The sequence below is a fragment of the Ornithodoros turicata genome, chromosome 3, assembly GCF_037126465.1.
Source record: "Ornithodoros turicata isolate Travis chromosome 3, ASM3712646v1, whole genome shotgun sequence".
Classification (NCBI taxonomy): Eukaryota; Metazoa; Arthropoda; class Arachnida; order Ixodida; family Argasidae; genus Ornithodoros; species Ornithodoros turicata.
The window spans coordinates 49,484,970-49,503,236 of NC_088203.1; the positions used below are offsets into that span (position 1 = coordinate 49,484,970).

Below are 18,267 nucleotides of genomic sequence, written 5' to 3' on the forward strand. Positions count from 1 at the left end.
CCTCGTCAAAATTCCCTACTTTAACTTCTTGCAAGAACTGGGAGAGAAACATTTCAAGTATAGCTACGAGCGATTTAAAACGAATGGGTTCCTTCTCTACTTCAACTTGGACGTGGACAAGTGTTCTTCTCCTTCGCATTTGAACGAGTGGCGAAAAGGAAACGTTCGCCTGCAATTACGCTTCGCTAAAGCCCTTCCACACGCGGTCACCGTCCTCTTGATTTCCGAGTGTCCCAAGCTCATGTGCGTCGACAAGGACCGTACGGTCACCTTCCCATAAGAAAAGATATACGAGAGCGACATCTTGGAACTCGTGTCCCTCAACCACCTCGCTTCCTCCATGCTGAAAGGCATTTGCGCTTCCGACGAAGCCTTCGTTTTACACAAGCCCGGCTATTTAATCATCAATACGGAAGAGCGAAGAAGGCGCGGGCAGCACTGGGTGCTCTACCTGAAAAACTACGACGGGTCTGCCGTGTTTTTCGACAGCTACGGATTTCCCCCCATCGAAGCAAACCTTCGAAGGACTTTACGTGTAGTGAACGAGTATAACGACACGTGTATTCAATCGCCTTTTTCGCCTTACTGCGCTCTTTTTTGTATCTACGTAGCCACGTGCATGTCGAAACGCTACAGCTTGAAAAATTGTGTATCCATGTTTTCCTGTAACCTCGAAGAGAATGACGAAACAATAAAACGTCTCCTCGTGAGCGAACTCGTTTCGTAAAAATAGTCTATTTATTCACGACATACACAAGACGCTTGCGAGACGATCTTCCAACGTGCTGACCCGACGCTCGCCGTCGCCGGTCACCGTGACGTCGAGGGATGTGTGGAGAAGCCAGTAGCGACGGACGATAGGTCGGTTGAAACCCGCGTTGATGAGACACGGGTCGACTGTCTCTCCTCGTCTATACTTTTCCAACAGCTCGAGCTTGTAATCTACGAATCGCTTCATTTTCTTTGCAATCTTCCCACTGACGGTGAACAGACGTAAGGGTATCGTCTTGAGAATCGAGCGAAAGTCTCCCTCGCAGCTATCGCCGTGAATATAATCGCGTAATCGCAGCAAGTCCCGATACATTCGCGTTTGCACAAAGGTTGCGAACCTCTGCTCGGGCGTCATGACTGAGACGGAATGAGAGTAGGCAACCTTTTTTTATTTCTCATTACACATGAATTAGGCTCCAGCTTTGGTTTACTAGCCGGGAAGGCAGCCCAAATACGGACGTAGGTTCTAGTCTAACCAATGGCTGGGGTTTCTCGACCAGAGTCCACCGCAGCGACAGGTAGTCAGTTGATCGCTGATCCGCAAAAAGAAGGTCTTCGGAGGAGGCTTGAAGGTTAGGACCAGAGGTAGATCTCCCGTCAGTAGCCATTCGTAATCTGCAACGAAAGGAGCGTGAGAAACGCGTGTTTTTATATCTCAAACACACGTACAATCTTCTTCAGTCACAGAGTGACACTGATGGTCCATCTTCTCCATCTTCCTTTAATAGTCGAAGTCCTTAGCAACGTACGTCGAACGGTACCGTCCGACAGCCGAGAAACGGGCGAATCAATCGGTCCGTCCAATGCTTTTGTTCTGAAAAAAATGTGAGCGATTATAGAACGTATTAGAAAAGAACGAGGAAGCGTACCTTTGGACCACAATCTACCGCAGTTGGTGCAGAAGAAGCGGGCGCTGCCAATCTCCCGAAATATGTGAGGCGGGAAAAAACCGACTTCACGCGCAGCAAAAGTGTTGTACACTGGAAACGAAACTCTTCAAACATTTCGACGATGATGATGACGTCGTGGGTATTACTTACGAGGATCTACCAAGCTGATCATGATAGCACGAGAATGACGATCGAACGTTCGCTTCGATATTTATAGTAAAGCTTTTCCTCTCCCTCTCTATGACGTCATTGAACGTGTTTGGACATGTTAAGACGTGTTTGAACATGTTCGGACACGGGCGGCGAACCGTCGAAGTCGCCCCTGGACACACTCGTTCCTCTCTCTCCCTCTCTATGACGTCATTGAACGTGTCTGAACATGTTTGGACATGTTTGAACATGTTGTGACGTCGCTGAAGATGTCTGAACATGTTTGGACGTGTTTGAACATGTTGTGACGTCACTGAACATGTCTGAACATGTTTGGACGTGTTTGAACATGTTGTGACGTGTGTAGACACGAACCCCGCAATACGAAAAACGTCACGCAGTACAAATTAGACTGGTGGTTAGTGTGTCGCGCCCAGTATAGAAGGATCCTGGGTTCGAATCCCACTCTGGGTCTTCTCGTCGTCATATACAAGTTAGCCCAGAGTGTTAGCTAGAAATTAGTGTAATGTTTTATTCAACGTCGATGGTATTATCATTGTCATATGCGACATCGCAAAAAGGCGCGAAAGACGGAAGGCGGGGTGGTCAAAGTACAGACGACACCGTCGCAATGCGAGGAGGAGGAGAGCGGTGTAGCGACTATAAAAGGTGCGCTGGTTCTACGACGATTGATCGAAAGCCCACGAGGGGCATCCATCCACGACGCGAGGCGTTTCGTGGAGCAAAATGTAAGTTGACCGTCTCTGCTGTGAGAGTGCATTCGGAGTGAACCAATAGCCGCTGTCACCGCATGACACTAAACACAGGGACTCACCCCATTCTCTCTCATCATCATCAATCTCAAGCGTTCCTCAACTGAAGGGAAAAGTGAGCATTGTTTCGTGAGGGGAAATCTCGTACTGATTTTGTTTGACCGCAGTGCCGCGCTGTCTCGTATGTCAGTACGACCCCGTCGATGCCATGCTCGTGGCCGTAGAAAGAGAGCACGAAGCTAGAATGGAGAATCTCGGTAATAGCCCAGTCGTCCTTTCAGATGACGACGATAGAGTCAGTAGTCCGCCTTTCGTAATACCTGAAACGGACGACGACGAACCCCTAGATGGACATGACAATGCAGACGAATTGCTCATGTGGGAAGGGGATCAGTCGTATGCAGATTTCATACCTCTGTCTGGTAGGGTTCGAGATGAATCACCAGATGCAAGCCCAGAATTTCGAAACGAAGCTGAGCCTGTCCAGGGTCGTAGAATCGAATTGCGAGAACACGTCGTAGAGAATCATCCCTCCGTCACGGAGAGACGATTCCTTCCTTTTTTTGTCACAGATGAGGCATTCGACGGAACGGCTACTAGGTACACGCTTCTCCGTTCCCCGCACGACGACAACGTCGACGATTTGCGACTCTATCTACCGAGCATAGCTCCAGAAATCACACGCGTCCTCGAAGCTTATCCCATGCATTTCAAATTTTGTCTGTGCTCGAGGGCGCTCATGGTTAAGGATGGAGCCGACGGGTTGACTTCTCATCTCCTTCACGTGAACCTTCACATGAGAGTGGTTCATAATCGCCAAGAAATCGAAGGCGCGATAAACGCCGCTATCGCAGAATCCTCGCAACGCGTAGAAAACTATGCGAGAGAAGGGTCTGGTTTCACCTCGAACGACGTCCAATGTGTCGACTTAAAACTAACGCGCTTAAAACCGAAGCGGATTGGATGCACGATCGAGCTTCCCGAAATGTTGAAGAGAAAAACGAAGACTCTCACAAACGTCAAACTTCCACCGAATCACGAAAACGAGTGTTTCAAGTACAGTGTGCTGGCACTCTTGCATCCGTTGAGGAGCAAACCAAACCTTCATGTTAGATACCACAAATACATGAATCCTTCGAATCCGGAGACGCGCGTAACGTACTGGCCACCCTGCTTCCCAGTCACTTACGAAGACATTACCCTGTGGGAGAGAAAAAACAAGATCTCCGTGTACATCTACGTGTTCGATGAGCAGACGAATTCGATATCTACCGGACGGGTTCCCTGCACGCTCTATCAGGATAAAGTCCACCTGCTCGAGGTTAGGGAGCATTTCTATGGGATCCGAAAGTTTAGCACTTTCATGGGACGAGGTGAATATTTTTATTGCGAGAAATGCACGAGCGGTTATAGGACGAGAGGGGTGTTGGAGCAGCACGAACGTCTGTGTCGAGACGTAAACGAAGTAATTCCCGAAATGCCAAAAGCGGGGGAGAGCGTCTCCTTCACGAAGATACAGTACATGCATCCCTATCCCTATTTTGCGGTATTGGACACGGAGAGCGTCTTGGAAAAGGATGCGCTCGTTAAGGACGCCTCGAGTGTGCACAGGATGAGCTCGTATAGCATCGTTCTAGTGAGAAGTTGTGATGGGAAAATAATGGGCGTAAATCGCTATTTGGGACCTAACGCGGCAGAAAAATGCTTGCTCGCACTGAAGGGATTTAGCAAACAAATCGATAGGCTGAACCGTCTTCGCTCACCGTTGGTCATGAGTATGGAAGACCTTGTTCGACACGAGTGCGCAAAGTTCGCACTGCGAATTTTGCGGGTGTGAATTTAACGACATACGCGGAAGGTGTCGCATCACGACCACAGCCACTTCGTAGAGTCCGGGTCCTCGAATTTTGTCGCGACGCTGTGTGATACGTGTAACCTTACGTGTCGTAACACCAAAGAACTCGTCGTGTGCGTGCACAACCTGCAGTACGATTTGAGCTCAATTCTCCGCCACATGCACGTTCTAAATATGGGTGAACCGTGGATCTTAGCTTCGAGTTCGGAAAAGATAAGAGGGTTCAATATTGGAGATCTCTATTTCCGCGATACCACGCAGTTTTTCAACCTGTCCTTGTCGAACCTGGTGGAAACCCTCCTCGCCAGCGGTGGCGAGAGCGCGTTTCATTGTACCCGTCAAATGTTTGGTGACCGTTTCCGGCGCCTCCTCAGGAAGGGCATTTATCCGTACACCTTCTTCGACAGTTTCGAAGTGTACAATTTTCCCGCGCTACCGCCAAAGGAAGCTTTCAAAAGCGACCTGAACGACCAAGAGATCACGGACGAGGACTATCAGTACGCCCTCGAGATTTTCGAATTGTTCGAATGTAAGGACCTGGGCGATTACACGCGTCTGTACGTTATGCTCGACACTTGTCAGCTGTGTGACGTCGTGCTATATTTCAGGAGAATTGCGCAAGAAACGGACAGGATAGATATCTTACGCACCGTGTCCCTTGCCAGTTACGCGTGGAGCAGCGCTCTGAAGTTCACTAAAGTCAAGCTCGAGCTCATAAGTGATCAGGAGATGTACGAAACGATCGAGAAGGGAATCAGGGGAGGCATTTGTAACAGCTTCCACAGATACTGTCGGGCTAATCACGAGGGGTGTGACGATTACGATCCCCAGCAAGAAAAGACTTTTATCCAGTACCTCGACGTGAACAGTTTGTACCCGTACGCAATGACTTTCCATCTCCTGACAGGTGGTTTTGAGTGGGTCGATCCTTCGAGGTGGAGCGAGATTGATTTTCTCAACATTCCTCACGATTCGGAAGTGGGTTACGTCTACGTGGTAGACTTGCACGCGCTCACCAGGAACTCAGCTCAGAACTGCACGCGCTCACCAGGGATTTTCCCCTGGCACCCGAACACAGGTGTGTGGACGAGAACGAACTCCCCCCATACCAGCGACACTTGAAAGACGCGTTGGTGCTGAACGCCCCTCCCACAAAGAAACTCTTGCTGACGTGCTATGATAAAGAATGCTACGTCATTCACTATGCATTGCTTGCACTGTATGTGAGGTTGGGCATGAAAATACAGCGTGTTCACAGCATTCTTGCGTTCCGCCAAGACAATTTTTTGCGAGCCTTCGTGCACAGAAACGTCGCGTTGAGGAATGCCGCGACCACGAAATTCGAGCGACTTCTGTACAAAACCATGTCGAACAGTACGTTCGGTAAGTCGATACAAAACGTGATACGGATGAAAAAGTATGCCCTAGCCTACGACAAAGAAAGCGCGCTCCGAAAAGCTAGCTCCGTCGACAGTCAGCATTTTCACATTCTGAGTGACAAGTGCATCTTGTACGAGATGAAACAACGCCGCATCAAATGCACGCACCCCCTTTCCGTGGGCTTTGCCATTCTTGAGATATCCAAAGTCCGAATGTACAGCTTTATCTACGAGTCACTGTTTTCTCGCTTGACGTCTCCAGTGCAATTGATCTATAGCGACACGGACAGCATAATTTTTTCCCTCACGTGTGAAAGCCTGGAAGAGCAGTTGATGAAAATTGAGGACGACTTAGACCTGTCCTCCTATCCAGTGGACCACCCACTTTTCAACGACGAGCACGCGAATCAGGTGGGGTACTTCAAAGACGAGACGGGGGCGGAGTTATTCAGGAAGTCATAGCCATCCGAGCCAAAATGTACAGCATTCTCTTGGCTGGGGCACACAAACAGATCGCGAGAGCGAAAGGAGTTAAGAAAGACGTGGTGAGGAAACACTTATTGCACGAAGTGTACCGAGATTCTCTGTTCAATGAAAAGATGGTCTCTCAGAAGCAGTGCACCATCCAGAGTATAAAGCAAACGATGTACACCATTTCGAGACTCAAGAAGAGCTTGGTCCCCTACGACGACAAACGCTATCTCGTGGATGCCGTACACTCCTTCCCTTATGGGAGCTGCGAATACGGTAAGGTTTACTGGTGTTTTGACGCGTATCGCATTACGATAGTACTCCCTCTTTGTGCAGCACCGGAAAACCCGGAAGAGAGCCCGAGACCGTCGACGTCAGGCATCGAGTAACCGTGGAACAAAGAGCTGCACGCGCATGTAATCGAGAATAAAAGTTCTAGTCGAGACATGCTTCTCTCTATCTCTCTCTCTCACTCTCTCGCAGACAGGAGAAGCACGGGTCATCGTGGCAGTGTGGTAGAGGAATGGGTGTACGAAAAGAATTACCATTCTGTTATCGTGCTGGTGCAGTGACCCGCGCAATGACGGCGCTGCGATGAAGATTCCCCTTTTCTGGCACGTCTGATCATCTCGTAATGCTGCGTTCGTGAGATCAGACAAGGGAGGGAGGGTGCAGGCATCTATTGACCAACTCTTTTGATCCCAGGAAAGAACCTTCTTTAATTCCGAGACGACCCTTTCTGCTTCCTCTTGGTCCATCTCTGGAGAGAAGAGCGAATAGTCAGTCATTTGTAGCATCGGACGCCTTGTTTTTATTGTCGTAGGGGTCAAATCCGTACTGTTTGAGTATGCGATACAGTGCTTGTAGTATGAGTTTCACTTTGACGTCGTCACTCTCCTTCGAGGAAAGAATGTTTCCGATCGAGGAGGTCACTTCAATTCTCTTGGCCATTGGCGAAAAGGTTCAACACGGCGGAAAGCAGGAGAGGAACCACCGACGAAAGAACGCCCTGTCCTCGCTGCTGAGACAGATAGCACTTCAAACGTTGCGGATTCTTGTGAATCTTTTTATAGGCGAGCCGTCATAAAAAGCATTTGTGCGTCTCCTAACGCGCGAACGTATCTGGAGCTAGAGTCACCTTTCCGTTCAATACATTGAGGCAAATTTCGGAGAGGTGTTTCATGTCGGACGTTGACGAACGTGTCAAATCGTCGCGACGGCGTGGAGGGGGTAGAGTGGAGAGTACTTTGAGTAAAGTGAGGTGAGGGCAGAGATTCATTTCGGTGCGTAGATATATTGACGTTCCCCCGGAAAGATATTGCTACGCAACCTGTGATCCTCGTGCGTATAGTTGTGAAGATCCACGAGTAAATATGCGTGGGGCGACGACATCGCTTGTTTATATGCATCCAGAAAATACTCCAATCTTTTTCTGCCAAATAGCTCCTGGCCGAAATGTTCCATCTGGTGCACGCTGCGCACGGTGCGCCACAGGACGACGTAACTGGCGTTGTAGGATATTGTTCTAAAATGGCTACTGTCGAAAAAGATGTTTTGAACGAGTAAGAAGATCGACGCGTTGGCGTGGTGAGAACCCCGAATGAAAAGATCGGTCACCTCCTTCAAGGAACCAGCGTCGGTCATGTGATCGTCGACGACGATCAGCGTAGCGTGAGACGTGTCCCACTCTCGCGGTAGCTCCTTGGTAAATTTTACGGAGTCCCCGAATTTGTCCTGCATGCTCGGCGAAGCATATTTCTGCACGTAGAATATTTGTGACGGAGGCTTGTTCACCATGTCGTTCAGGTTCCTCAGCACGTTAGCAACGAAAGTAGATTTGCCGCACATGGAGGGGCCGCTTAAGATACAGCGAAAAGGATGACGGAAACGAAAAGGTTCGGGGGAAGACATGTTGCGTGCGTACACGTTGCACGAAGAGAAAGAAGAGACTGAGACTGAGAGAAGAGAAATGCATCGCTTTTATTTACACGTTGTCGTCGTCGTCCTCTACATCGGAACAGCGTTCCCAATACAGATTATCCAGGCTAAAGTTGGCTACAGTTGGACTTTGCCTGGCTAAAGTTGGCTAAAGTTGGACGCTGCCTTTATACAGATAAACGCGCGCGCGCAAAGAAACGAGAGTGAAACCGAAACTCAGAAGCCACCCGTCGCCGCTAGGAGTGCGCGCGCGCGCAGCGGAGAGCCGAAACCGAAAACACCCGCGGGCGGCACAGAGGGCGCTAGGAGCGCGCGCGCGCATGCGCGGACGGGTGGAGCAGAGGGCGCGCGCGCATCCATAGCTGCCGCAGCGCGTCGCCTCAGTCAGTTTCTCTCTGGCTGTCGTGGAAAGCAGAAGTGCGCTCCCCGGGCTCGCTCAGTTTTCTGCTGGCTGTCGTAGAGAGCAGACGTGTGCTCCCCGCGCTCGCTCAGTTTCTGCCTGGAAGTTGCCGCGGGGGAAAAGGTGAGTGATTTGACGAGCTCCTTTTCTCGTATGTTTGCCGTGTTTAGCGGTGACCAACGAGTGATTTGACCGCGGTCGTGTTAAGCCTTTTCTCGCATGTTTACACTTGTGTTGCGGTGAGCAAGCCTTTTGTTCGTGTTGACGCATGTTTAGCGATGTGTGCCCAGTGGTTCCCGCCTTGTGTTAGCTGCATTGTGTTGTGGTTAGGCCTAAGCAATCGCCCCCCGTAAGCCTTTTTCGTCGTATGTTTGACGTGTTTAGCGGTGACCAACGAGTGATTTGACAGCGCTCGTGTTAAGCCTTTTCTCGCATGTTTACACTTGTGTTGCGGTGAGCAAGCCTTTTGTTCGTGTTGACGCATGTTTAGCGATGTGTGCCCAGTGGTTCCCGCCTTGTGTTAGCTGCATTGTGTTGTGGTTAGGCCTAAGCGATCGCCCCCGTAAGCCTTTTCCCCCGATGTGTACCGTTTTCTGTTTAGCAGTAGCGGTTCGACCTTTTCTCTCGCATGCCTTGACTTGTTTAGCAGTGCTGCCATTTTTATCTGCCGCTAGTATCTTGTTCTCTGTCTTTCTCGTCTAGAGCTATGATGGTGGCGCCATCTGGTGTGATGCCTTGCAACTAAGTGGCCACCTGTCGTCGATCTCTGCAACTACCCGACGTCAACAAGCGCTGGTCACCCCGGAGCCGTTTCTTCGTCACCCCATCGTTGATTTTCGAACAAATTGTTTCTCTCCACTCTAGTTCTATCTTTTTATTTTCTTTTCTACCTATTTTTCTTTTTTATCAGCTCAAGTATCCGGAAACTCACACAGTCGTCTGGACACGTCTTAGATGTTCCCCAATTAGTGTAATGACTCCCTGAATGATCCTAATTATTGTGGGGGGTTCCAAATTGCTCTAATTGCTAATTAATGGCGTCCAGGTGACTTTGTGAGTTTCCGGATACTTGAGCTGATACACTACTACTAAAGAAATACAGCCCAAGATCAAGAAAACAAGTGCTTCCCGGCCATTCTGCCAAGAGCGGCTTAGGAAAAGAGGTACAGCTACCAGTGCCATATCGTCCTCAATGAAAAAAAAAACAAAAAAACTTCCGTTCACAACATCGAAAATGGAGGCGAAGAAGCTGCCGGTATGTTGACGTCCACCGCCGGAGCTATACTCAGAAAGATGAACACCGGGGAAAACGAAAAAAACGAACCAAAGGGCGACAACCAGTGCATACGTTCAAAAAGATAGCAGAGCAGCGCAAATTTCCAATAACTCTCAGCCTCCTCACATACTGCGAGCGTTATGCAACAAAGCGAATAATCCAGAAAAGGGCGCACTTCATGTCAAATCAACCATAGATACAACTATGTAGAATACTCACAACAAGTTGTTTATTCAATTCCACTAACCTGTGGGAAAATGTACTCATTTACGTAGTTATTGTATGTATTGAATCGATTATGAAGCAGATGCCTAAACACTAGAATAACGGGACACGAATACACGATAAAGAATTCCAGACGATCATGATTGCTTGCATTACATTGCAAGTATTGAAAGTGGACGCTTGAGACAGGGTTACAAAAGCAGGGTTTAAAGACCAGCTTTCGAGGGACAAATCAGGCACGTTTAGCAGAGAAGGTGGGCAACAGTGTGTCTGAGCACAATTTGTGGAAAATGATGTAATCACTGCATCATGATACATGTTATATGCTCGGGATGGGCCAACCGAATCCGCGAATCCTCGAATCCTGCGCAGGGAGTCGAGATTCGGGAATCCAAATCCCAGTGCCCAAAAAAGCGAATCGAATTTTTCGAATCCTCCACCCACGTTTGTTTCTTCCCCTTTAAAAGTGGCGCCTTCGGAGGCCACCGAAAGCCTGATTGGCCGGCGAACCCCGGACGCGCCAAAATGACAGCATAAAGCTTCGCAGGCGTGCGCCGATGGCTACTTGCCATCGCTCATGCCATGTGCTTGCCGGCGACAGCGCACGTCCAAACACAAGTCAAAAGCAGCACAAAACGGCAACGTACAGTCATCGGCATCAATATAAAGAAATTCGACTTCGCAAGAGGGGCACGTTTTGCATCCGAAAACAGGTGCGAAGAGGCGAGAAAAGGCCCTCAGCGCGCCGGTTCGCTGCCTACCCGCAACAGCTCGTGTGCTTGCTAGCTCGTAGTGCCTCCTTCTTCAAGGTAAGGTAACTTTAATTACCATTCTCTTATCCTGTACGTGTCTGACTTGAGACTGGTCATCAGAGTAGCGTAGCGCGTCACTGTTGAGGGGTGGGCCAACACGCAAGAGGGAGCGGCTGCCTTTCCTTTATCTTGTTGGCATTAAATATGAATAGCTTATGCAAAAATGAAAGTCTGTGTCATAAAAACTTTGGAAAGCTACATTCTCGTGTGTTGCCACCTCAGGGTGAGAATGATCCCCACCCGAAGGCAGCAAGGCAGGTAGGCAAGGCCGGGGTTATGGAGAGAGAGAGCGCTTTTTCCGGATCCCGGGTTTGCTAGTAAAACTGAATTGCTCTGTCGTCAAAAGTGTCACTTGCACGAAAAGCTTGGAATGCTCTGGGGTACACTCTTAAAAATGAACTTCACCACATAGCACGCTCCTAGCCAACCATCATCCCGAGTGACATCGTTCTCTCCCCTGATTTGTTGAAAACGGGAGGCGTCCGCCTTTTTGTGACAATTAACATTTCTACATAAGTGTCACAAAAAGGCGTACGCCTCCAGTTTTCAACAAATCAGGGGAGAGAACGATGTCACTCGGGATGATGGTTGGCTAGGAGCGTTCTATGTGGTGAAGTTCATTTTTAAGAGTGTAGAGAATTGGGACTGGAGTAAATGCTGGCAGATTTTTCTCTTCTTTTAAGTGTCTTCCTTGTCACTGTAGTTGAGAGTTTAGTGTACAACCTTCTTGGGATTACAAGGACAGCTGAAAGATTCCTTTGCATAGCTCCCTTGCAAAACCGTTTCATACACAATTCTGAGGTTTGTAGTTTTAGAAGGTGTCACAGCCTTCTCTGCCAAAGTGTACCAGGGCACCAACAAGCTACAATCCGAATCCGAAGTCCCAGGATGTCGTAAGGAGCCATGCAAAGGAAATCCAATGCGGTTTTGACGTTTTGGCCTGGATTATCTCTGGATTGTACAATGTGGTCCTGTTTCCACGGGCAGGGAAATAATCCACATTTACTTCTTGCGTAGCAATGGCCTTCGTATCATTTTTAATCTGGGGAGACCTTGAGGGGAACTATGACAACAGCCCTGAATATATTTCTTGAGAGAGAGGTTTGCCTTTGCCTAGGTTGTAAGGCTGATAGGGTGCGTCTAGCACAAGAAGGTTATTCTTGCCTTTTGTTTTGCTTTGTAATAGTGAACCGAGGAGATGGCATCATCTCGAGCATCGTCCAACATCTAGAGCTACTTCCACACTGCATGTAATGACATTTATGCTCGCTGCAGCCTGTGTTCTGCAAATATCTCCAGAGGGAAAGGCTCACACAACTTCAGCCATGTGGAAACACATCAGAACCAAACATTTAGCTCAGTTTAAGGAACTGCAAGGTGGTAGAAGTACACCATCCACGGTGACTCTAGCTTCACCCTTGAGTCCAGTTGTGACTGACAGAGCAGAGCCCCAAAAACCAGTTCCTGCAGGCCGCAGCCCAAGCTCTGCGTATTCCTCCTTTGGAGAACCAAGCTCTTTGTGACTGGAACCACTTCCAGTGAAAAGCCTGACAGCATCTTATTTCCAACCAACTCTAAAAGCCTTCGTGTACATCACTCAAAGTTTCAAGCCTGGAGACAGAAGAGCGAAAGCCATCACAAGGTAGTAGGCTAGACCCTGAGCGGATGAGAATGCTATTTTTTTGAAACAAGGATCTGCCTTAATTTAATAAGCGTTGATCTGTGTTTTCTCTTCTACTTTGTTTACATGGCTCTGGACAGAAAGTGTTCAGACAGGAGCTCCTTCATTACAACTTTAAAACTAACGTGATTTTGCTTTCGTCTGTATGTATTCCCTGTTGTCGACGTACAACATATTAAATGAATTACATTTCAGAAGAAATGTACGGCTGTGTTTCCGTATAAAAGTAAACTATTATTTAATTTGCCTTTCATTAAACAAATTTGCCTAATTTGCGCTTTTTAAAGAAAGGATACCAAAGATTCGAGATTCGTAAGATCGGTGGATTCGCAGAACCTTCCTTGGATTTGGACTCGGATTCGGCAAATTCTGGATTCGTCCCATCTCTATGATATACAATTCTACATTATGTACTATACAGTCATAGACACTTAATAAATTAAGCATATATACTATAGTGGTTATATTATTAGGTAAAGTTACGTTAAGAAATGTGTTTTAATATAAATAGAAGGTTGAACAGCACACGGTTAGTGGAAGGCTATCATATGAGCTCGAGGTTTACGATATTAATCGAAATTCTAATACGGGACCGAATTTGCTTCTGGTGTCATGGAGCATGATGAGTATTTGAGCATATGTGGGCAAAGCAACGTCGCATATGCCGCAAGTCTCCACCGTTCAAACTGCTCATTACGTCTAGCTGCTTTCTGAACGGAACATATCGAAGGCGAATAACTAGAACAGAAATGCGCCACCCTTACTTTTATGCCGGTCTCAGTTTCAGTAACGATGCTGCCCACATGAATTATGAAATGGATCATGAAGGCCAAGACGAACAGCGCAAACGCTTTTTGGTATGGTGTTTTTCGCTCCTGGGGAATCCTTGGTTGAGGAAACTGCCTCGTTGCAATCTTGTAGAAAACGCTCTTTCACAATTTCATCTAACGATATTTAGCCAAAATGAAATATGACGTTACCGTAGGAATTGTCTTGGGATCAATTTTCTTCTTCTGTGCGAGCCAGACAACATGTGACCGTTCCAGTTTCATTTGCAGAGATGCAAACTTACCTGCGATAAGCCAGGCAAAAATTTATAGGCATGAACACCAATGGTCTGCTATAGGACTCATTGAAAACAAAATGTGATTAAGCAATAGTGACGCATACATGAATGAATGTGAAATTAGTAATTGATTAAACTCCATGAAAAGTAAACTCCATATAAAGTAATCCATGACATGTTACAGTGACAAGTTAATTGAGAAGCCGTTTGGGTTACATAAGCTGTTTCTAACGCTTCACGTAAACTGTGGTTCCACGCAAGGTCCATGAGAGAGATCCTAGTCGAGGTAACGGTGTTAATGACAAATACTCTTTGCATGACAGTACTTAGGATGGGCAGACATATGCTAATACTAACTTAAAGTTGAAATTTTGCTAACGTTGAACTAGTAGGTACATTTCACAATATCTTTTGAAGCCGGGTATCACAGCCTACATTTTTGATTACGTGACGTGAATGCCCACATCACAGTTTAAACGTTCTTTAAGAATGCTGTATTTTCATTTAGTGGTAAAACTTGCTTAATTCTAGTAGTTTCTATGTACATGCGAAAAGTACTAACCCAATCGCTCGTAATTAATCAGTTGACGACTGAGCCGCCGCGTTTACATGAATACGACAGAAGCGCATCGTATTCACCGATCGCACCCCATCACAGCAATCTTCACTAGTGAGTTGCTCAGCATGGCCGCGTGGGTTACGATTCACTGCGAAACTGGATACGAGGAGCGTCAATCCCGCTCATGTAACCACGGCTAGTGTAGCGTAGATTTTAGGGTCAGGACCAGCGCAACTACGATACTCGATAGTTAGTTCACGGAGTCCTCCGCTAATTTCATGGTGCAAATGTGGCAACATGCCTAGCTATAAGAGGGCGTTCCTGAGTGTGTGTGTGTGTGGTAGTGGAGGGGTCGGGGACAAAACCTATTCTAGCGTACTCAATGAACTTACACAAACGGAGAGAGGCGCGAAACACGCGAACCTAAAGGCACCAATGGCATGGACAATGAAGATATTTGACGTCGATCGCCCCCCTGGCCACAAGTGGTTTATCTGGCCATAGTCACTTAGTAGTCACTTAGTAGGTCAGCGCCCAGCCCAATCGGCTACATCGCTTCCAAGCACGTGGCTCTCCGGTTTCGATGGCCGTTGTTCTTCTTGCGCTCGAGATGCGCCTTTTTCGTTTTTGGCTCATTTGCATAACGGTATGATGTTATGAAAAATTTCAAAGCACGCGCTTGTTCCTGGAATTTTAAAAAGCCGATGGATTTAAATACGTCTGCCTTCGATTTTGGTATATCCCATTTCACAAAAAATCTCTAGCTGAACAGCTACTTAATCAGTTTTTGGTAATCAATCATAACTCAGGTCGAGCTGTAGAGTGCTTCTCCGTTCTTGGTCGCGGTGTGTTCGATGAGACAATATCCCTATCAAGCCTATTTACGAAGCTAGTAATATGTCAGTATTTTACGTCTAGCTGCTTTCTGAACTGAACATATTGAATGCGAACAACTATACCAGAATTGCGCCACCCTTACTTTTATGCGGGTATCAGTTTCCGTAACGGGCTAGTGAAGGACCATCACAGATGCCTTCGACAAGTTGCGGATGCGCCGTGTGCCTTCATCTAGGCTCTACCTTCAACGGCGTACATGGAGCATCCTGTACGCCTGCGTTGACGTGTTACGTTGGAAGAATTGCAAGCGGACGCCTGAGACACGGTTACAAAAGCAGGTTTTAAAGATCAGCTTTCATTGCTCAGAAAAGTATGCTGACGTCCACCGCCGACTGCTTCTTCCTTGGACACCTTCCTACTACAGCACCTCAACGACCTCAACATCATGATCTTTCTGAAGTCCGCAACGTCACCCCAGTAACACAATACTAAGAGAAAGAAATAACGAAACCACTCCTCTTCTTCTCGATTGATGTCGAAGATATGTGCTATTCGATAACAAAAAATCTCATCTTGGAAAGCGTACAAGCTGCCACACATCATTATTTTCGAAAACATTGCTAGAGTCGCAATGGTCCTATTCTAGCGTACTCAATGAACACCGCGTGTAGCTTTGATTAGGTGACGTGAATGTCCACATCACAGTTTAAACGTTGTTTAAGAATGCTATATTTTCATGTAGTGGTAAAACCTGCTAAATTTTAGTAGTTTCTATGTACATGCGAAAATTATTCCTTAATGAATTAATGCTCGCAACACATGCCTTCTGCCGAAACCTTCAGAAAGAAACCGGTGAAAAAAAAGAAACGAACAAAAAGGCGAGAATAAGCGCATACGTCTAAAAAGATAGCAGAGCAGCGCAAATTTCCTAATCACGCAGCTGAGTCTCTGCCTCATTTAGGCAGTTGAAAACTCCAATAAACACCCTCCGAATCTTCCAAATGAATACTCCGAAAACTGAGAACTCTAAAGATGACTGCATATTTGTCCTTAGTTACACCCGAATTCGTGGTCACATCGTCATGAAGACGTCAGAGCTGAGGAATGTTTTGGGATTTCGAGATGGGACGAAGAGCAAGCAAATGATCGATGAAGGAGCTCCGGTCTACCGTACCTGTGTCTGAGCAGAGTGACCGCAAAGTCGTAGTTGTTGCCGCTGATCCTGATGCTTTCGATGTATCGATTCGCGCAGTCAGTGAGGTAGGAGACAAACTACTTAACTTCTCGAACGGAGCCAGTGCTTGGTTTTGGAGTGGATGGTGGCATCGAAATGCTGTCAGAATTGTTGTCATCGCTGTATTTTTCCCGAAAACTTGGGTATCTGAAGCTTAGGGAGAGCGACAGATTTTTGCCCCGCAGGACGCTGTTGATCCGAAGGTGCAACATACTGCTGCTGGCGAAGCCTACGACGTGCCCTTGTGATAATCCCCTCAAGACCTTCCTTGTACTGCAGCGCACTGTGAAGTTCAGCTCCCAGCTGATCTTCGGGGGTTTCCTGGGCGATGCTAATATCGAGGTCGTAGAACGATTGCCGTTTTGTCACCAAATACTTCAATGCAGCTTCAGTCTCTTCGACGGACGAGTCCTGCTGCCCGAGCGGGTCGGAGTGTCATGGTGTGCGTTAAGAGTGCATGTAGTCCACCCCTTGTACGCTGGAAGCGTTCCATGGCAAGTCACGACGAGATGACCTCTGAAGTGAAGGCGAAGGAACAGGCGGCCTACGATCCCGGGTTTCGGCACCAGAATTGTGTGAAGGAAGAACGAGGCGCCCGCTCCGCTTCCAAGAGGAAAAAGGTTTAATGAACTCAAAACCGAAAAGCAAAATGGCGAATATGGGCCCGTGACCACGAGACCCACATCCACCTCCTTTAATCCGCAACACGCTACCGCGTGGAGGCGAATAGTGGCATTATGGGTCGTCCTAGTAAGTGTACGTCTTCTGAAAATCTTCGACCACGTCACGTTGCACAAGCACGGGCGAGATGCGACAAAGCTACAGCGATGAGGACCTCGCAGGAGATCTCACATTCCCGACAGGCGATCTAGAATATATTGCTGTCATGGAGCACGAGAACTATGCCGTTGGACGAAACACTATGGAACTACCATAACAGCTCTGTCGCTGTCGTAAATATGATACCACTGTAACTTGTGGCTAGTTCCATCTCAAATCGAACAATCCCGTACACTTGATGTCTCGAATGGACAGGAAAAAATATATGTTGAAGCCATCGGTGAGTTAAGAGAAATAAACGCTTTCCGAACTCTCTGCGCTGCGCGGTTCGGGAAATAGGAGAGGAGGAAAAAACTGCCTCTCATAAGGCGACGTCGTCGCGAGCGGGTTTGAGCGTTCGCTACAAGGACATTTCTTCCCGCATTATAGTGATTTCTTGATCTGGCTTTAGAGCACTTAGGGCACAATAGGATCCTTCGTCGGCAGTACTGTACCGGTTTTTGTTTGTCTGCAAAAAAATATCAAAGTTGACTCAAACTGCCGAAAAACACCATATTCACTGCAGCTTTGCGGACGATGTACTAAACGGATAAGACTGAGCTTTATGCCGTTTAATTTGTCATTCATAGGGCTATCGAATGATGTATAATTTGTTGCTCTACTTTGTAAGGAACGTAAGCGATGCCTCTTTTAGTAGCACCATACCACTGAAAAATGACGAATTTCGGAAGCCTTTATCTAAAAAACCACACCAGAACCTTCCTCAAAAATGTTATATGTTGTAGGCACTTCCTTAGACTATGCGCAGAAGCAAAATCAAAATTCGGACTTGATCGGTAGGTGCACTGTGAATTTTTTGCCAGCCCTATACGCGGAGCGCATTCAAGCGGAGACACCGTGTCCCGCGTGTTGCAAAATCGAATTTTCCAAAGGGACTTTCAACTTCTGTCTTCATATAAAATGTAATTGCTGTCATTTGAAACCATTCTGAGGTTTCAAGGTTTCCTTTTCAAGGTTCTGAGCGTTTGCGTTCATAACAATGGTGTAATCGCTGAATCTAGATTGTGGAGCAACCAGATGTGCTCGCATTTTTTGCCGGATGTCACACATGCATTGCAAGTGCTGGGAGCCCGAGAAGAACAGAATGATTTTACGTCTTTGTAAGAGGTA

The 18,267-nt window shown here is 47.3% G+C and overlaps 1 protein-coding gene across 3 annotated transcripts in view; it reads right to left on the reverse strand.

Moving 5' to 3' along the window:
* LOC135387031 (phospholipid-transporting ATPase ABCA1-like) overlaps positions 1-18,267 on the reverse strand; it is a 476,077-nt gene that overhangs the window by 356,558 nt on the left and 101,252 nt on the right. For 2 of the 3 annotated variants that reach the window (XM_064616460.1, XM_064616458.1), the window contains 2 exons: positions 13,602-13,693; positions 13,386-13,535 (listed from right to left, as the gene is read on the reverse strand). In XM_064616460.1, the coding sequence (XP_064472530.1) occupies positions 13,386-13,535; positions 13,602-13,693 (242 nt within the window). The remainder of the gene's footprint in view (positions 1-13,385; positions 13,536-13,601; positions 13,694-18,267) is intronic. The other variant, XM_064616459.1, reaches the window with a different exon arrangement.